A 21,568-nucleotide genomic window follows, 5' to 3' on the forward strand; every position below is an offset into this window, starting at 1 on the left:
TTCATCTTTGTGCACATCCTTCAGCATTGACACAACTTATGTGACATATGACTCGATATGACTCAGGAAGTTGTGAGTATCTTTATGCTTCCTGCAGCCTTGTGGACAAGTTGTTCTATGCAACGATGACGTCATGGACCCCTAGTCAGGAGAACATGCGCTCTGATTTGTCTCCTAGTGGTAACAGACTTGCATTGATCTCCCCAGTGCAATGTGAAACACATTTTCAGTATAACTAGAAGGTGTGGGGAGTGGGGAATAGGGATGTAGTCAGTGACAGCAAGTGAAATACCCCTCTTCTATCTCTTTGGCTCACAGATTTTGAGAAATGGCTGGCAAACTAACAGGTGAGGGACAGAGGCAGGCGCAAGGTAAGGGTACTAGAATGACTTGAGAAGCTTTTCTCAAAGTGTACATGCTCAGCTTTGATTCCAGTTTTAGAGATTTCCCTGCACCCTCTCTTTAAAAACAATGTTTAAGAAGCCATTTGTCTATCACTGTTTTCACTTTCATGTATAAACCTACTGCGTAGCATGTACCATGTTGCATTGCAAGATAGACAAAGAGATGATGCATAGATGCTGTATGAGTTTCCTAATGCCGCTGTAACAGATTGCAGTAAGCCTTTGTAGCTTAGAACAGGGTAAATTTGTTATCGTATAGTTCTGGAGGTCAGAAATCTAAAATGTGTGTGCAGGACTGCATTTCTACTGATGGTTCTAAGGGGGGGGGGCACATTTCCTTGCCTTTTCCAGCTTCCAGACATCATTTACATTCCTTGACTTCCTGTCCCTTCCTCCATCTTCAAAGCCAGCAATGCAGCATCGTCTCCCCTCTCTGACCTTACACTTCCCTTTCATAAGGACCTTTGTGTTACAGTGGAACTATTTGAATGATCCAGGATAATTTCCCCATATCAAGATCCACCCTTAACTTAATCACATTTTAGAAATTCCTTCTATTGTGCAAGTTGACATATTTAGAAATGCCAGTAATTTGGAAATTTTGGAGGGGCCATTATTTTCTTTATGACAGATGATAGACAAATAGTTAGGCAGACAGACAGATACGGTTTCAAATAGGGTTGCCCAGAGTCAGGGCAACACTATTTAAATGGGAAGGAGCAAACTGACCAAAAAGATCAAAGCCCTGGTCTTAAAACCCATTTCCCTGAGCAATCAAGTAGTTCATTTTGGGAGAGCAGACAAATATGACAATGATCATGTGACCCATAAGAATGATTTAAGACTACCTGGTTAAGAGAACGGATCAAATAGGCAGAAAATAAAGAGAGTTTAGCTACCAGAACTTAAGGAAGAATGTTCATATAGTCAAAATAAAGCAAAGATAAGATAGAGTGCTTTTTTGAGAGAAATAAATGTTGTTATTAGTTCTTTTTAAAATATATGAAACTAATAACCATTTTATGGGGATGTTGCGAAAGGGAATTCAGAAGTAGAAAGGGGACTGAAGTAAATAATATGTAAGATCCCTTCCAACCCAGCTTTCTGAGAACCCATAATATGTTCCTTAATAAAAACCCAATAGGAGTAAGCCACATCCCATATGGAACCATCAATATGCATGAGAGAGCAGAATGGCCAGGACCCGATTCTGAGTGTGGTGGGTCTAGATTCAAATTCAGGTTCAACACTGCCTCCTTGGAAATTTATTTAACCTCACTGAGTTTCAGTTTTCTAATCTGTAAAGTAGGGATGTGTGAACATTGAGCTTGATAATGTGGATCGGAAGATCTTAGCACAGTCCCTGGCACACATGGAGCTTTCAAAACAGTAGTTGTTAAAAGCCCACATTAAAGAGCGTAAGGTAGTGCAACCAACCTTTCTTTCAGTCACACAGCCATTTGAACTCTCTGTCAGGTCTCCCCCGCCCTCCCCAGTGGAGGAATTAAACAAAAACAGAAAAATAGCGCAACGACAAACACACATCTACGTCCAGACAGGGTTAAAGACTGGCTTCATGGCCAGTGGCAGGGGGGACGCTTACACAACGTTGGCTGCCACTGCACAGCCCGAGACGATGATCATCACAGTCGCCTGGATCTGGTAATCCGGGTAGAGGAGGCGCTCACACGCCAGGTACACCAGCACACCTGTCACTGCCCAGACACACAGGACAGACAGCAGGGCACCGAGGATCTCTAAGGGTGTAAGCACACAGATGTCCGCACACAAACAGTTTGTGAATCACCTCCACGTCCCCAAGAGTCATAAGGCATTCACGTTCCCCCCCTGCCAAAAGAGGTTTCAAACTAGTTCACTCCGACTCACAGAGCAAAAGTTTGGAAGGATTTTAGCACTGAGATGAAGTAGTTTTATGTTGCATATATAAAACACCAGCATGTGACTTCATTACTCTCCACGTTGCTCAGTAATTTGCGGCAAAATTTTAAAGCATATTAATTGCTTCCTGCCCACGCTCTTTTCCTTGGGATTTTAATTTAAGCAGGTGCTAAAATGATTGAAACTTATTAGGAGATGAAATAATGAGACACAAAGAGTGAACGGTATTTAGAAACTCTTCATTTTGCCATAAAACATTTACAGGTTGCCAGCACCAGTATCTTCTGGGCATTAAAACAGTAAAAAGGGAAGCCTTCGGAGGGTACTTGAAAAATGAGTTTCATTTGCTAACTCAACATACCATAAACACAGAGGTAAGCTCAGAGGTATATCAACACTCTCACTGCATTTTAACAGCAGCAGTAAGGAAAAAAATGTCAGCATGAAGACATTTACATGAATATTTAAAGACAAGACAGTGTTCAATCTGCCTGCTGAGTAAAGGACATCTGCTCACTGAGGCGATTGTTAATGCCTCACCCCGATCTGTAACTGAACCTTGTAGATGGATTCTGAAAGCTCACAGGGTCTAGAAACATCCCCTGAGTCAGTGGTCAGGCAGGCTCCATCATGTTGACCTCCCCTCTTTAAAGGAGGGTACTGTCACATGTTTTCCATTGTGGGACATGTTCCCCCATCTTTAGTCACTAGTTACAGTCATCATGACTTTTGCCATGGCCACCTGCCCTCTGTCTCATTAGACACTTCATATTCTCCTTAAATAATTTGACTTTTTATAATTAGCTTTTTCCTGAACAAAGATCTCCATGAAATTACGTGTTTGATGTTCTAGTTGATTTCAACCTCTGTGTCTCGGTACTGCCTAATGCAATAGCCATCAATTGCCTGGGGCTGTTTAAACTGAAATTCAGTAAAAATAAAATCCAGTTCTTCAGTAGTGCCCGCCATGCAGTAAAGTGTTCTGTGGCCACGTGATGCTCTACACTATAGAACATCTCCCCTGACTCAGAGTTCTGTTGAGCAGTGCTGGTTGTCTGGCGTGTCTGTGAAACCCCATGGCCAGGACTCAACAAGTGGCATTTGAAATTCTGAGTCCTCCCTATGTTTACAAAACACCCTGTGTTTACAGAACCACTCTGGCCAATGGTATCAGAAAAGGTAAAGTGCAAGTAATGATTAGATAAGTGATGGATGCTCGGCCAAAAGTACATTGTTTTCCAAGAGTAGCTCTGTTGAGGGACTGAGAAAGCATCTTTGGGTCACATTGTCACAATCTCTTTCTATCTGTGTTTATTGCCTTCTCCCTCTCTCTCACTGAATGGAATTAGAGCTTCCTTCTATTCTAAGTTTGCAAAAGCACAGTCCACAGTTGCTGGGCTGTGGTCAGTGTGGGGTGGTGCCTTTCTGTGAAGCCTGGCCATGTCAGCGTGTTGCCCAGCCCCGCCCCGCCCTCAGTTCTCCTTCACTTCTATTCTTGCCCCGCTGTGAGAGGTTCTTCCATCCCTGCAACTTTTTTGTGCTGTCTGTGCCTTACTTTGCAAAATGGTAGGAGCTTTACCCTCATCCTCTCTCCCAGATGCAGAGTAACTTAATGAATGACGTTGTGGCTTGTCGGCACACGTGAGACCCTGGGGCTGGGATGGTTGCCAGAGTAATCCCTGTGTTCCTATTGTCCCACTGGAGTAGACAAGGCCTGATGAATCTGGCTTTTAGCTGGATTAACACTGAGAACACCTGTTCCCAGTACACATCTATTTTATCCAGGGATGTGCCTCCGAAGGATTTTTCCAACAAGGCTTTGCTTTGTCCCTTTTGTTCTCATCCTCGGTTTGCCTCCGAGGCACTACACCGCCCTGAATGCTCCATAAGTGAACGGTACCTGCTCGGTGCCATCCAAATGTCAGCCGCTTGGAGGGAGGCTTCGAGGACAACCACAAGGACAAGAGGCTGAGCAGGAAACTGGTCAGGTCAATGAAGAGGTGGGCAGCATCCGTGACGACAGCAAGACTCCCAGCTATGTGGCCACCTAGGAGGTGCAGAATGTCGCATGTGTTAGGGCCCCGGACTTCAACTCTCTCCATACGCGTACATACCAGAGCTGGTGAAAATGTCACAGGCTCACAGAGCTTTCGAAGAGGAATTAACATTGATTCCATCCACCTCTTCTTCCTAATTTGACAAGCAATGAAACCAGGACCCCGAGAGTGGGAAGGATCTAAACATGTAGAAGTGAATTTCGAGGGCACGGCCACTCCTCTTGGAGTAAAGGCACAGGGATCAGAAAGTGTGGGCATTCTTAGAGACCATCCCTATTAGACTCAGATGTAAGGATTCAGAAAGGGCAGTGCAAAAAGATGAGGCTGGAGAGATTCAGGCCAGATTCAAAAGGCCTCACGCTCCAAGGTGAACACCGGACTTTGGTCTGTAAAGCAGATGATGCAATGGGCTGCTTGGTGCGTTTTTATTTATGTATTTTTTGGCTTGTAACTTTACCAGAGTCCTTACTACTTTTTACTTCTCTACTAATTTGTGTAACCCACCTGAGTTCCAGACCCCTGCTGTGAATAGTGCACAGGAAGGAGAAAGGCAAGCACCTTGCAGTGGGATTCCAGAGCACGACCACCCAGTAAAGTGCAGGAAGGGAATTCATGCCCTGAAGTCCTGCCTGGCTTTTCTCTCCATTTCCTCCCAGTCCCTTTTGAGAAAACACCTCTAGCCTCTATAATTGAAGTCAAAGGAAAACCGTGTCTCTTCCTTCCTGAACAGGGCTTGTTGTTTGAGAGCAATAACCTTTATTACTCTCCTTGCATCTTCCCAGCAATGAGCTTTGCTGACTGATAGTCCTCCCAGCAGCTGTTTATTGCCTTCTATACTAAAAAGCAATGGAGGCTGTCAGTCATCAGCCCCTCCATCATCAGACTCACCTTGTCGACTAATGATTATAAAAAATTACATATATGGCTCATAATTGCAGTAATCCCCCCAGATTGCTAGCTCTGGCTGCAGTTAATAACTGGTTTGTCAAAGTTTAATGGTCTGAAGCAAAGTAGTCTTCAAGCTTGTTACTGAGCTGTCGGTGCAAAAATCACAATGATTCATTAGGCAAAAAGCAACATTTTGCTAACAAATCAGCTGTCCTTCCAATTATCCTCTAATGTTGCTCTATCTGCCAAACCGGTGCCTGATAATGAAGCTGTGTTAATAATGCATTATTTCTTGCCTGGGAAATGACTATATGCAGATAAGCGTCACGCCACCCTCTCAGCAATGAATGATACTGGTGCTTCTATGTGCTGAGCTGAAATCATAGCCTAAGTCAAGGAAGTGAAGCCTGGTGGGGTTTCTTCAACAGGCTCAGCTGAGTCAGGAGGCAGCTGAGAAAGAAAAAGGACCTGACTTTGGAGGACGTGTGTAAACATGGAGGGTCAAGAACCAATAACCATTTTGCAACCCTCAGAACTACCGATACTTTAAAGAGCTATCAAAAAAAAAAAAAGGGCAATTATGCTGAGTGACAATGGAGCAAGCTTTTTGCAAGAGGTTGTTTGCACTGAACTTGAATTTGCTTCTGAACAAATGGGGTACTACTGACAATTAATTCAACCATCCAGCCAGCATTTATTGAGCCCTTACTGTGCACAGTAGAGGGACAGGACATACAAAGATCTAGTTAAAAAATCACAGTCTCTCTCTTCAGTGATCTCATGTCCAACCCCGAAGGCATGCCTGACTAGAAAACCGCCCCCAGTGGGAGCATCAAGGACCTTTTCACAGGAGGGAGGGGTAAGAATTAGCCAGAAGAGAAGGGTTTGTCAGGAAGAGGTAACAGTGGGAATGAGAACAGGGAGAAATGAAAACATGGAACCTTTGTGGACAAGCAGGGAGAGAGGAGGAATATTGAAGGAATAATGAAAAGTCAGACTGGGAAGGTGGGTTGGGGACCCTTGTGTGGGACATTAGATGTCATGCTAAGGAGTGGGAATGTTATCCAATGGGCTAAGGGGATCAACTTACAATTTTGAGGCAAGGTTGTGACATGTTCAGAACTGTATTTAAGAGAGAGATCTTTGCCAGCGATATGGCGACTGACTTGGAGGCAGAAGAAGCCAGCAGTTAACACACAGTGGTAACAGACAAAGGAAATGATGATAAAGGCATGAGATAAGCTGCAGCACTCGTCTTTCTAGATCACTTGGCGAGACGTGGCAAGCAGCGCACGTATAACAGGTAGGAAGGGCACTAAGGACTGCGTTCTGCACACACGCCCTCCTTAGGGCCTGTGGGGTGGAGGCCACAGTAGGTCAGGAGAGCATTGAGCCTGGGTCTCATACTCACCTCCAGTGCAGAGAGCTGGTGTTAGGTACACATGCTGTTTGCTGTGAAGAACAGAGGCATGCTGAGGGAAGTAGAGGTTTCTCCGACAGCAGGAGCCTTGGTCCCCATTACTGGACTACACCCCGGTATGCCACTAATCCATATTTAAAAAATTCTTTAATAGTGTTATTATCCTATGTAGCGTGTCATGTCAAAAACTCATAGGATTAATACATAGCAAGTATTCAAAACATACCACAGTTTGCATAGGCACATTTTGACATTTCTTAAATTTTTAATACCAGGAACATGCAGAAATGTAAGTGGGGTAAGCTTCTGAGACATCCTGGCTATAGTGGAAAGTAAGATCCCTTATCAGCTAAGCTTGTGGCTATCACACCACCCAGCAGTATCTTTTTCTTACTAAGAGACATGTTTGTTCATTCAAAGATGCTCACCATCTCCCCCAGCCTGCGTCTGGCTCTGTACTTCTGTCTAGCAATATGGCGCTCCCTCCATCCTTGCTTCGCTCGTAGTAGTCCTGGGTCAGGATGCCTTTCCTGACCACTCTCCATTTCTTCCAGTAATGGCCATCCCTGAGCTTATTTCTGTGAGTTCTCCATGTCTATACCTTTGTCTTTTCAAATTGGGATGCATGTGTACATCTGCACTGTAACTCATCTCTTTATGGCCTTTCTACAATGTGGAATTTTCACAAGCAATCACAGAGAGTCCCAATTCAACAGGATTAAAGGCACATTAACAGAGGAGACACTGGAGCTTATAGCCTTTTCTAATTCCTTCCTCCCATCTGCTCTGAGAGCTGAGGCCAATTCTCTCTAAATGCAGCTCTATCACCTCATTCTCCTCTGTTCAAAATGTCATTTATGACTCCAGGCTTGCAGACTGAGCCCAATTCCCCAGCCAGGCCTCATGGTGCTTGAACTCCCAACGACTATTCCAGTTTTATTCTCCACTAATCATGCTTTAGCCTCTACCACTGCCTGAGATTGGTCCTTTCACTTTAAGTCAGTGCTGCTTAACTCAAGCTAACTTAAACAGCAACAACACACTGACAGTTTACTGACTTGAACAACTGAGGACCAACCTGGGTGGGATGGCATTGGGTGCAGTCTAAACTAAGGTTCCAAAAATGTTGTTGGGACTCTATTCTGTCTCCAACTAATTCTGTTTATTGTCCTACTGAAGACAGACTTCCTCCCTGTCAGCAAGAAAATTAGGCCTCTGGAAGTCCCAGGTTCTTGTCATTCTAGCAGAGTATTTGTAGAGTAAATAGAGGAAGACTTCCCCCCAGCCTCTCTGTGTAAAGACCCAGAGACCGATTAATCCAGTTTGGCATCTTTACTGCCTCCTGGACCACAGCAATAATCAGATGCCGCTCCTTCAGGCCCCTCCCTCTGGACAAAGCATTTCTCATCTCCCTCTTAGCCACCACTCTATTCCTACCCTACCCTCAAGACTTTGTTCAAATACCATATGCCGCAGGGGTGATCTAAGAATAATAATTGCTTTCTCTGACATGGTCAGAAGGACTTCTGGAGGAGGAGAGCTGTGTGTTGGGCTCTTGAATCATGTCCAGGGTTTTGATGAGTGTGGGGAATGAGGAAAGGGACTTTTCATTCAAATAAAAAGGCATAAACCAAAGCTATGAAGACATCCAGGTACAATGATTATTTTGCATTCAATGAATAAATGGCTGAAACAGAAGAGCTATGTAGGAAAGCGGTAAAGAAAAAGACAGATAGTTTGGCAGCCAGATGGTACCAAAGTAAGAATTTTTTGTTTTGTTCAAGATGCTAGAGTTTTCAATCTATGGATCTTACTCCCTTGGGGCAGCCTGTGGGGTCCAGCCTCTTCTTGCCACAGGCATCCTTGCCAGGGTGCCCCAGTGCTCAGGAGTGTTTCCTACATCTTCCGTGAGGGGAAAAGGTTGTGAAGGGCTGAACTAGGCAGAGAGGAGCCACAGAAGAATTTTGAGGACAGAATTAACATGATGAGAGTAATGTTTTAGGAGAATGTGCTCAAAATAAGTACAGCTCAAATTCCAAATGGCTGTCTATCAGTATCCATTTAATTCCTTTACTGACAATACTCCTTTCCTCTGACTGTGAAACAAAGTCAGATTAGAACTCACAGTCTAATTATCAGGAATGAGAAGGAAAGGAGACTGATTCGCTCACTCCAAGTAAATAACTTCCCATTTTACTCCTTAAAAATACAAGTCATTAAAAAACAAAGGCACAGGACATTAAGAGAAGGTACAAGGAGAAAAGCGAGTTTTTGAATGGAAGACCATGTCATTTATTGGTTGGACATCAGCTTGGGAGAAGACGCCATAGACTCTCAGCATCTAAATGGATTCAGGGAATCCATCTAAATGGATTCAGCATCTAAATGGATTCAGAAGAAAGTAGTGGAGGAAACAAGCTGGTTTCTCCATCTTCCTGAGCTGTGTTGGCATGGGGTGCTACCAGGACTTTGTGTGGAAGGCTGTGGAATTCCAGAACATCACCTTTTCAAATCACATTTCAAATGGATTGTGTTTTTCAGATTTTTCATTTTGTCCATCTGTTTCATGAGCAATTCAATATTGTCCACAATCTTATGAATTTTGATAATAAAAAATGTTAGTGGGTTTCCAAAGGGTGTTTTTCAGATTGGAACCAGTAAAAGTAAATTATTTGCAACTCCACCAAGCTATTAAGTCAGTTCCTTCAAAAGACTTGCCCTAGCTCTAGAAATTGTGTGGCATCAATTATTTTTGTAAACCAACTGGGAAAAGGTTATTAACAACCCTGGATTTGTCTTGGGCTTGATCGGTCTAAGTTCTTTTCCAGCTTTGAAAAGCTATAAAAAGTCTGAGTATATAGGCCATAAGACTCCATAGCTTGAAGAAACCAATTAATTCTGATTGCTAGCTATTATAGTACCAAAAAAATAGCTTAGCAGATTCTATTTCTTTCTGCTCTCAGATTATTATTAATTTATGCCACCTTTTGGGTAATAGAGAAAACTGAAGCCAAAATATTGGTAACAGAGTATAACAGGCAACAGTGAATAGCCAGGTAGCTTATGTATAGTGTTTTCATGAAAAAAAATTGTTTTGGAAAAAAATAATAAATAACATTGCATATCACGACTTTCAGACTAAGTTCATAGCTTCACAAAATTTTATTAAGAAAAGACAACCCTACTCTGCTGGAGAACGGGGGAGGCTCCCTCTCTTCCCTGGACTTCTGAGCAGAGGCATATCTTACTTTAGGACTTCCGGTCAAGATGGGGGCATAGGTAAACACTGCTTACCTCCTTGCACAACGAGAGTAGAAATTACAACTAAACTACAAAACAACTATCACCCAGAATTGCCAGAAAATCAAGCTGCATGTAAACCCAACAATCAAGGAATTGAAGAAGTCACTTTTATCCAGGGGGACAGAAGGGGCTAAGATGCAAAGAGGGGAAGAGACACAGAGATATGGAAGAGGTGGCCCTACACCCACGTGTGCTAGATAAAAATTGGGAGGGATACCTCAGGAGCAAGGGATCCCAGCACTGTACCAGGGCACCCGGCCCAGGGTTCCAACACCAGGAAGATAAGTCCCCATAACTTTTGGCTGTAAAAACCAGTGTCAGTTAGGGAGGCAGAAGAAACTGTGGGATTCTCAGGAGTTTTCTCTTAAAGGACCCACATGGACTTAGGACTAAAGCATACTTATTCTTAAGTCCTAAGTCTCTGGGCTCCAGCATTTGGGCAGCAGTTAGATGGGTACCAGGTGCATACAGGTAGAAATTGAAGTGCCTGGCATCAGGATGAGGGCTGTGGACAGCTTCCTACCAGGCAAAACTCCAGAGGCCAGGCAGCAGCATTGCCCCCTTTCTGAGCCTCCCTCTCCCCTATACAGAGCCACAAAGTGATGACACCATGTCAAAGACTCCATCAACCTGGGTCACATGGCTTGCCCCCCACCTGGAGATTATATAAGGCTCAACCCCATCCAACTTATTGGTGCACTTTTCTCCAATAGGCCATGCTACTAAGAAAGGGAGTCAAAGCTGTTAGAGCTAATACATAGAAACAAACACAGGGAGGCTGCCAAAATGAGGAGATGAAGAAATATGGTCTGATTGAAAGAACAGATCAAAACTCCAGAAAAAGGACTAAATAAAGTGGAAATAAGCAATCTATCAGATGTAGAGTTCAAAACACTGGTTATTAGGATACTCCAGGAATGCATTGGTTACTACAACAGCATAAAAAAGGACCAGGCAGAAGTAAAAATTACACCATGTGAAATTTTTTTTTAAAAATACAGGGAAACAACAGTGGAATGGATGACACTGAGAATCAAATCAATGATTTGGAACACAAGGAAGAAAAAAACATTCAATCAAAACAGCAGGAAGAAAAAGGAATCCAAAAAAAAAAAAAAGGATAGATAGGCTAAAGAGACTCTGGGACAACTTCAAACATACTAACATTTTAATCATAGGGATACCAGGAAAAAAGGAAGTGCAAGAAGTTGGAAACTTACTTGGAAAATAATGAAAGAAAACTTCCCTAATTTGGTGGAGGAAATAGACATGCAAGTCCAAGCACAGAGAATCCTGAACACAAAGAGGACCACATCAAGACATGTCATGATTAAAATGCCAAAGGTTGAACATAAACAGAGAAACTTAAAAGCAGCAAGAGAAAAGCAGAGAGTTACCTACAAAGGAGTGCCCAAAAGACTATCAGCTGCTTTCTCAAAAAAAAAACTTTTCAGGCAAGGAGGGACTAGTAAGAAGTATTCAAAGTGATGAAAAACAAGGACCTACAACCTAGATTACTCTATCCAGCAAGGCTATCATTTAGAATTAAAGGACAGATAAAATGCTTCCCAGACAAGCTAAAGCTAAAGGAGTTCATCACCGCCAAGCCATTATTATATGAAATCTAAAGGGAATTATTTAAGAAAATGAAGATCAAAACTATGAACATTAAAATGGCAACAAATTCACAACTATCAACAACTGAAAGTTAAAAACAAAGTAAGCAAACCAGCAGGACAGAAAAAAGAATCATAGATATAGAGATTATGTGTAGGGTTATCATTTTGGAGGGGGGAGGGGGAGAGTGGAAAGGTACAGGGATGAAGAAGTACAAATGCTGGGTGCTGAGAGACAGGGGGATGCTAAGAACAGTGTAGGAAATGGAATAGCCAAAGAAGTTATATGCATGACTCGGGGACATGAACTAAGGGAGGACTGCTGGACATAGGAGAACTAAGGGAATGGGGGACATAGGGAGAAAAAAAGTTCAATCAGAACAGCAAGAAAAAAAAAGAATCCAAAAAAATGAGGATAAGTTCAGGGGGTCAAAAGGGGAAAACTGGGTCAACTATAATAGCATAATCAATAAAATATATTTAAAGAAAGAAAAAGAAAGGATAAAAATAAATAAATAAGAATATAATTTAAGACATTAAAATGTACCATAAGAATACAACCCGGCCCTGACTGGTGTGGCTCAGTTGGGCGTCAGCCTGTCAAGTGCAAAGTCACTGGTTTGATTCCCCATCAGGGCACATGGCTGGGTTTCAGGTTTGTCCCTGGTCAGGGTGTGCACAAGAAGCAGCTGATCGATGTCTCTCTCACATCAAAGTTTCTATCCCTCTCTTTCTCCCTCTTTCCACTTCTCTCTGAAAAGAAAGAAAGAGAGGGAGGCAGGGAGGAAGGGAGGGAGGGAGGGAGGGAGGAAGGAAGGAAGGAAGGAAGGAAGGAAGGAAGGAAGGAAGGAAGGAAGGAAGGAAGGGAGGGAAAGGAAAGGAAAGGAAGGAGCGAGGGAGGAAAGAAACAACCCTGACCAAAGATGGAAGAAGTGAAAAAGGTTTTTAAAGCCCAAATTATGTTTTAAAAAAATAGAAGAGAAATTAAAACAATAATATAGTCAAGAAAATGTATATAAATAATGTATCAGTAAAATAGACATCTACCCATTAAATCAAAGAAAAGAAGACAAACTGTATAAATAATATTAAAATAAGAAAGGATTTAGACACAGGGGTGTCAAACTCATTTTCACTGGGGGCCATATCAGCAAGGCGGTTGCTTTGAATGTACTTTCAACTCCTTAACAGCTAAGGAGCAGTTACACTTATACAACCTAAAATTATTTCACCCTTTAATAAATAATATCAGTATGACACAATCACATTCCAATGAATTGAAAATTTGAATGAGACAAATGGGAAAACATAAATGACCAAAATTTACTCAAGAAGTACAAACTTTGAGTATGTTGGTGAATGACTAAACTGAAAAATATACCAAAAAATTATTTCCATGAATGTCTGCAGGCCAATTTATCAAGAAGTTCTTAAAAAGGAGGAGATAATTACAAGGTTGTATATACTCTTTCAGTTTTTTGAAAAAGGGTATTACTAAAATTAAACTTTGTATCTGTATATGCATAACTGATTCAAAAACTTAGAAAAATAGCTCCAAAACAGAAAGCTGTAGTTAAATTTCCATGATCAACAAAGGTCTAAAAATCCTAATGAAAAGATGAGTGACTCAGATTAAGCAATGCTTTGAAGGAACGCTTTGCCACAGTCCCTTTGAGAAGCACCATTGTGAGAGCGGAGAGCCAAGCCCTGAAATTCAGACTGCCTGCCCACCTGCAGGTGAGACTCGGGTAGAGCAACGTACTCTTGTGCTTTGATATCTCGTCTATAAAGTGCACTTCATCATAGGACCTGCCTCTCAGGGTTTTCGACAGCATTAAGTAATGTAATACAATGGGAAGCACTCCTCACAGTTCATGGCTCATAGTAAGCATTAAATAAATATTAGTTATTCACACCATAATGCCAGAAATACAAAGATCATAGTATAATAGGAAATCTATGAATATAATACACATCCACAATGAGTGAAATTGTTTTTAACAGAATACATTTAAAAGAAGTGACATTAGATAAAAGTCAACACTCATCCCTGATTATTGGTTAATCATTGAAAAAACCTAGGACAAGAAGAATACCTCATTAATGCAATAAAAATACTTAATCCCTCAGAAAACATTTTATTTAACATTGAAATAGATGAACATAAGATTTTACAAAAGAGGCATAACTATTGAAAAGAAGGAAAAATATGCTTTTTGCACAAGAAAGGGTTATCTCCAGAGATGAGGTGGGGGGAATGGATGAGAGAGGAACAAGGGAAATGGACTGAGATACATTTAAAGTGATATTTCAAATATGTACACAGTTGAGTACAAAATGATTACACAAAATGAAAACTTTGTAGAATAAAAACTAACCATCCAGAGAGCAGTACAGGAGAAGGAGAAGACTCACACTCACCTCCAGAAACAATAAATCAAAAAACTATAAATAACTCTAGCAAGAAATAGGCTGTCCCTGTGTTAAAACAAATAAACAAATGAAAAACCACAAAACTTTGATTAGAGATATAGAATATTTGGATAAATGAAGAAACACATAATATTCATGGTGGAAAAACTGAGTATTTTAGAGATTTGCGTTCCCAAATTAATTTATATACCAATAAAATCATAATTAGATTTTGGAGGAAACTGGAAAAAATGATTCTCATGTTTAATTAAAATAATAAACTGAAATAACTTCTTTTCCATTAAGCAAAGAATAATAAGGAAAGAACAAGAGATATTATCATGTATAAATTTGCATTAGTTAAATATGTTACTGCTGATAGAGACCAGCAGCATGGACCATAAACTGCCTCAGAACCAAACCCAATTGTTTATAAAAATTTGATAAATGGTTAAAAAAAATAAAAAATCAATGAAAAAAATTATTCCATAAATTATACTGAAAATTTTGTTAGTTCTTTAGAAAACGATTCTCCATCCTTAGAACATGTCTAATTTTACACTGATTTAAAACTAACAGTAAAAACCTGAACAACAACACACTGATATTTATCTTTTCAGTAGCTGGGGAAGGCTTACTAAGTACTACAACAGCAAAAGAGTGGTGAAAAACTCAGCTAAAAATAAAATAGTTAATACAGTGATGTATACAAAATTTAAAACTTCTCTAAGTCGAATAAAAAAATTAAGCAAAAACTAAAAAGTCATAGCAGCACAATTTACAATAGCAGCACAATTTATAATAGCCAAGAGTTGGAAGCAACCTAGGTGCTCAGCAGTAAATGAATGGATCCAAAAACTATGGAACATTTACACAATGGAATTCTATGCAGCAGAAGGAAAGAAGGAGCTCCTACCCTTTGCAACAGCATGGATGGAACTGGAAAGCATTATACTGAGTGTAATAAGCCAGGAGGTAAAAGACAAATACCATACAATCTCACCTTTAACAGGAAGCTAAACAACAAAACAAACAAGCAAGCAAAATATAACCAAAGACACTGAAATAGACAACAGGCTGACAGGGAACAAAGGGGAGGGAATTTCAGGGTAAAAGGGGAAGGATTGACAGGAACAAGTATAAAGGACACATGGACAAAAACTAAGGGGGGTAGAAATGGGAGGGAAATGGGGAGCACTGGGGGGGGCTGGGATGGGAGTAAAAGACAGAAAACTGTACTTGAACAATAATTAAATTTTAAAAAGTCAACAACAAACTGGACAAGTATTTCCAATAAATATATCTAAAGTTTAATATCCTAATATATAAAGAGCTCCCACAAATCAATATAGAGAATTACAATATATTTAAAAAGCAGACACTAAGAGGCAAGCAGTTCATGCATTTACAGGGAATTACAGATCACTAATAAACATGCAAAAATATTCTAGCAATAAAGAATGTTAAAATAAAGCATATTCATTTATACATTAAAATTTTTTTAAAGATTAAAATAATTTCTGGTAAAGAGAAAAATCATTCTCACATAAACCTGGAAGACACACGAATTGTTTTAGGCTTTCTGGATGGTGGTTTGGCAATATTCATGAAGAAGTAATAAAAATATTTGTGTCCTTCAACCAATTATATCCACTTTTAGGACTCTTTTTGAAGGAATTAACAGAAAGGCAGGCAGAGTTTTATTCAAGATTTTTTATAGCAGCATTGTCCCTATGCAGGAAAAAAATCCCTAAATGTCTAACAATAGAGAGATGGTTATGTAAAGCACAGTGGAGTGTATATTGTTCAGGCATAAAAATGTTTTCAAAGAATATTTGATAGCATGGTCAGAAGCATTCAGTATGCTCTCAGTTATGTTGAGAAACACTGAGCTATGAATAGAAAATATATTGTACAGAAATACTTTGTAATTTTATTGGAGGTTATCACTCAAATGTGGTACAGTGATGATTTTTATTTTGTTTCCTTCTATTTTCCAACTTATCTACCATAAGCACATTGTTAGTTCACGCTTACAGAAAACATTAACGCATACTTTAAAAGGAGAACCTAGGTAGCCCTCCTGTAAGGATGTCGGTTTGCTTATTTAATCAGAGAAGACTTCTGGGGAAATACTCACCCACGACCTCTGCAATCATGAAAACAAAGCATATTCCAGAAGCAGCGCAGAGTTTCCACTTGGCGTACACCTGCTCCTTTGCCCTGTTCTCTGCGGCCTTGGCGTCGCTGTCATAGAGAGAGATGGCTCCAGTCTCCAGCTCCTGTGGCTTCTCCCCCACATGTGGATCTTCATTCGCAGGTTTCTGCTGGAGATCTGCGCTGTGGTTGAGTTTGACAGAAGCAAGAAGTGAACACGATTGCAAACATCACAGATGTTTGCAAAAAGCAAACAGCACTACCCATTCTCTGAACTACTCTTGGGGCATTCGCTACCTAACTAGGAAGTTGGAATTCACAGCTCCTTCCACAAGAAATGTCCAGTGGACGGAATGAGCAAGAAATTTCCATCTGAAGTCTCAACTACTAAATGTTTTGCTTTTATTCAGTCAAACTCTATTCAATCTCTGCCACCACTAATTAATAGATAGCAAAGGAACAGATGAAAGGAAGCAAACACCCTGTGATGCATTTCCTTCCCAGTTACTTCATTTTGAAAAGATACCGGACACCGTCCCACAAGTTAAAAAAGGGGGTGGGAACAATGGATATGTGTGTATGAGCCAGCCTGGTGGTTCAGAGACCCACCACTGCATGCCATTACTGTCATTTTCTTCTCCACGACAAATTGTTAATGGATTGTAGCATCTTTTCCTGCCAAGTCCATATGGGCCCTCAGAAACCCTCTTAACATAGCATTGCACACAACCTCTCTCAATCCATGAAAGTGATCATGGACATGGAAACTTACCCTATACTTCCCATAGCAAGCAGTGCATGTTGGTTCTGCTCAAACAGAAATCACTCTTTAGAGCTGTTTATAGAGTTATAGACTTTCACAGATGCAAAGATTGTAGATAACATTTAGTCCAACCCCATGGTTTTGTAGCTGAAGTAATTAAGGTTCAGAGAGGCTAAGTCATTGCCTGAGGTCAACAGCCAGCCAATGGCAAAGCTGGGCTCCCAAGGCCAGCCCACTTTACTCCCTAACTGAACACAGCAGGTCTAAACCGGGTCTCTCTGATGCAAATCTTGATGTTGGTCTTGAGCTAATCAGATTTACATTTTTTAAAATAAACTTACTAAGCCCTGGCTGGTGTAGCTCAGTGGATTGAGTGCGGGCCTGCAAACCAAACAACTACAGTTCAATTCCCAGTCAGGGCACATGCCTGGGCTGCAGGCCAGTTCCCAGCAGGGGACACACAAGAGGCAACCATACATTAATGTTTCTCTCCCCCTCTCCTTCCCTTCCCCTCTAAGGATAAATAAATGAAATCTTTTAAAAAATAAAACAAAATAAACTTACTAGAAGACATTAATAAGATTCTTAGAATTAAGAACTTTGTATTTATGGCTTTGAAATAAATAAGCTTCCAGTCGAAGAGCTATTTCATTTTTCTTATTACCGTCTGGAATTATAGGTCTGCAGGCTTTGGCTTAGATGATCATTTTGATTATGACTCTAATTATCACTATGTTTGTTTTTTCTGAATAAAATAATATGTTCATTCTAGAAAATCTGAAATTACAGAAAAGCACAAAGCAGAGGGAAAATCACTGGTAAGCTTACCTGCAAGAGACATGTTGTTGCTAGGCTTTGTAATACACAAACAGACTTTTTAATACATAATTAGAGACCATGTGAATTAGGATGTTTTTGATTGCAAGTACAGAAAACAAAGCTTTGGCTAGGTCAATGAATAAATGGGGATTATCGGTTCTGCAACTGAAAATGTCTGGAAGTATCAGGCTTCCGGATGATTTACCAGGACTCCAGATCCATGGTTTTGTGGCTCTCACTGTGCTTCAGTCTCAGGCTGGTTTTCCTCATGGTGGTGGATGTTTGCCCAAGGTCGTCAGGGCTACATACACACTGTTTCTAATACAGGAATCGAGAGTGTCCCCATGTCCAATTACTGAACAAGTCCTGAGTTGCATGCTGATTTGGCCAAATAGAAACCAACACTATAGCCAGAGGAATAGAAATGGGCTGATTGGCTCAGACCTTGCTGCCCTCAGAAGCTTGGCTAAACCTGGCCATGCTGACTCCTACCACCAAGAACAGGGTAAATGCTGCCTAGATCACGTGGTTGTAACTCAGCAAGGATGGGCTGGAACAGATGGTGGATGACATCCACCCAAGTGTCACCATAGTATATCCTACCAAAAATACAGCTATGGGACCTGATTCTTAGCTGTGTATATTGTTAACATTTTCTCAGTTTATTAAACATTCCATGTCATTATTTTAACATGTAGAGACCATTATATTTAATATAGATATGGCACAGCATACTTAATTGATTTCCTATTATTAGAAAATTCATTTTTTTCTAATTATTTGCTCAGTAAGTACCACTGTGATTCAAATTCTTATAGTTAATCTTTGCTCAATATATTATTATCTCCTTAAAGCGTGATCCTAGAAGGGAAATTATTTGGACAAAGAGTATCTACATTTTTAAGGGCTTTGTCGTATATTTCCAAATCAACTTCAGAATGATTGTACCGATGATGTCAAAAGCCCTCAGAATTTTGAGCAGTTCCAAATAATCTTCCTATAGGGATAAGAACCATTTGGTAAGAGGCACATTTTGCTTTTTTAAAGTGATACATACCCTGATAATAAACAACTGTATAATGTAGTAGTGTGGGTCGCCAATGGTCCTTGCTCGGGAACCTGAGAACTCATAGGAAAGCATAGCAGAGATTCTCCCTCTGCTTGTGCTGAGCAGGCAACACGAGGAAGACAGGCCCGCCAATTGCTCTGGCACCGTCTATGTAACCGCTGGTCTACTGTGCTCGTAAGGGGCTTTACTTTATGTTTTTCATGAATCTTGTGGTGAGAGAAAACCAGGCGGTAAGTGACCAGGAGAGGGAACTTGTCCTGGAGCAGTTCAGAAGGCAGACCACAGCAGGAATTCCACCAGGCCATGACCTGTGGGCAGTGCCACAGGGGGAAACATGCAGGGACCCTGGCCAATTTTGAGTTTTAAATGCTGCTTCCCGGTAGACTTCACATCAGCCAATATTGCTATACTTTGAGCTGAGATTGAAGCCCCCAAAATTAAATGGACATTTGCTGCCAATGGATGTATCAACATAGATTCCCACACATTCTAATACACCTGAGGCTCTGAAGACAGGAACAGTAGACCAGAGCAAAGAAATTTACTGCAGCATCGAAAATTTAAAAAAGGGAGAAATAGGTTTCTAACTGGGAAAATAAGGGATCAAGATAAATAATCTCTCCCAGGCTTAATTGGATTTTTTCAAAAACAATATAAAAACAAGTTTGACAGATTTGATCATCACTATGACCTGCAAACTAAACCCTTTATGAGGCAAATGAGACCCTATAACTGTAAGTCATTGGTTTTATGTGGGTAACATAATGCTAGCAGTCCATTTTAATGAGAAGAAAAATACTGTTATTTCAGTAATGTAGAGATGCTCTGCTGATAGTGTCCATACTGTTAACAATTTGTTGTACAAAACCTCTGCCAGACCTACCATGAGGCCTTATTATTTATGATCTCAATACATCACATCTAATATTGATTTCTAAGAAAAATAATTCTTATAAGGTGAAATACTTGATGTGCTCATTTCTTCATCATACATTTTCAAAGCAAAGTTATAAATATCCTGGGAGAAAGTTTTGCTTTGCAGTTGTTCAGATATTTCATTCTATCAAACACAATGCTGCTGCTCTTTGGAATATCAGTTTGGTTCCATGAAACAAACATTTCACATATTATTAGGGGGATAATTAATTTCATAAACTTGGCTCCTAACATGAGTTTACTTCAGATTTTGATTCATTCATCTGTGTGTTGTGTTCCTCTTTGCTGCCCACTTGGATTGAATTCTCCAGACACACCAAACTCTCATTCCTACAGGTCTCTGACTTTTCCAGGCAATACCCCCATCTGAAAAGCTTTTCTGAGCCCTTCTCCCTATGTCAGGTCTCTCCAACCTTACTCTGATTCCTCTTTATTTTTTAGTTCTTGGTCTATCACTTCCGAAATGCTTTCACTGGCTGCCACAGTCCAGCTGCGACGTAGGTTCCTTAGGATGTTCTCATTGAACGCCCCCAGAATGACACACAGGCTATTTTTGTCATCGACTTTTCCTTCTATGTATTTCACTTTAGACTCACAGTTTCTAGAGAACAGAGATCTGGGATGAGCAATCTTTTCTTCTCCATCACATATCCTGCCTGGTGTGCTCAATCAGTAATTTCTAAATAAGGGAAAACAAAGGCACCAGAACCACATACAACAGTAAACTCAGCTATTTTTGTTATAGGTGTACATATTTGATAGTGGTAGTATATGATTAAGAAAACAGCAAATAATTTGAAAGTCAATGTAAACACAATTTCGTCACATAGTTGAAAAGCCTTAATTCTTTCCAATATAATTCGATAAAATTTACTACCTATTTTAAGAGTAAGAATAATTGAGGAAAAGAAAGGTAAACACATTAGATTGTATGTGTCTATTTTCTGGAAGAAAATCTACAGATCAAAATACACTCATGAAATGTGTCCTTCATGCTGTTAGGATATTTATGAATCAAATAAACTATATATAGCATTGCATGTTTCAGGATATGAATTACACAAGTCAGCCAACAGTTTGTAAAATGTCACAAAAATGCCCGAAGTTGCACAGCAAAAGTTTGTAATTTTGAAGCTGTGGGACCTGGGGATTTATTGACTACTGAAGACGGGAAATTGTGAGGCATAAACAGACATCTGTTACCTGTCTAGTGTGAAGGCGTACATCTTGGTGGCTTTGTCATTCACAAGGTAAGTTCTCTCAAGAAACTCCATGGCGGCTGGGATGAGATCTGTGGCTGCTGCCGTAGGTTTTCTTGTTGCTGTTGTTGCTGCTGCTGTTTAACTCACTGTCCAGTTTGGGAAGCCAAGCAGCATTACCATTATTCACATACTTTCCAAAGAGAAAAACTAAAAAGGCTTCTGGGACTTAATACAGCAAGCCTCCTACATCAGTGTTCTTGGTAGATGTGCTACGATTAATTACAGCCTCCTTGGAGTATCACCTGGTCTCCTCTCACCCACAGAACTCCTTTCCTAGACAGACTTGCAGGTAGGCTCCTGTGCAGTGTGTGTGCACGCACTTCCCAGGCTATCTGATTCCATTGTGCTTTCTCAGAGGTAGGGGAGCTCAGGGTTTCCTCCTGCTAATTGCTGATGTAGAGGTTTGGTCTTTAGAGCACAGCTGGGTGATCTGCACACAGCTACCAATCTGTACAATCTCATTTTTTTCATTTATTTCCCTTTCCTTTTGGGGGTCTCTCTCTCCCCCTCCCTTCCTTCCTCCCTCCCTCCCTCCAAAAGCATGTCTCCTGACATCTAGTTCT

The 21,568-nt window shown here is 40.6% G+C and overlaps 1 protein-coding gene across 1 annotated transcript in view; it reads right to left on the reverse strand.

Moving 5' to 3' along the window:
- The window catches only part of SLC30A8 (solute carrier family 30 member 8), a 31,228-nt gene extending 10,211 nt beyond the window's left edge, over window positions 1–21,017 (reverse strand). The window contains exons 1-4 of the mRNA XM_037146382.2: window positions 20,947–21,017; window positions 16,140–16,339; window positions 4,204–4,350; window positions 2,008–2,161 (exon numbers count right to left, since the gene is read on the reverse strand). Coding sequence (XP_037002277.2) covers window positions 2,008–2,161; window positions 4,204–4,350; window positions 16,140–16,339; window positions 20,947–21,017 — 572 coding nt within the window. The remainder of the gene's footprint in view (window positions 1–2,007; window positions 2,162–4,203; window positions 4,351–16,139; window positions 16,340–20,946) is intronic.
- Between the last annotated feature and the right edge of the window lie 551 nt (window positions 21,018–21,568).

This window comes from Artibeus jamaicensis, unplaced genomic scaffold, assembly GCF_021234435.1.
Source record: "Artibeus jamaicensis isolate MK-2021 breed Jamaican fruit bat unplaced genomic scaffold, CSHL_Jam_final scaffold_916, whole genome shotgun sequence".
Taxonomy (NCBI): domain Eukaryota; kingdom Metazoa; phylum Chordata; class Mammalia; order Chiroptera; family Phyllostomidae; genus Artibeus; species Artibeus jamaicensis.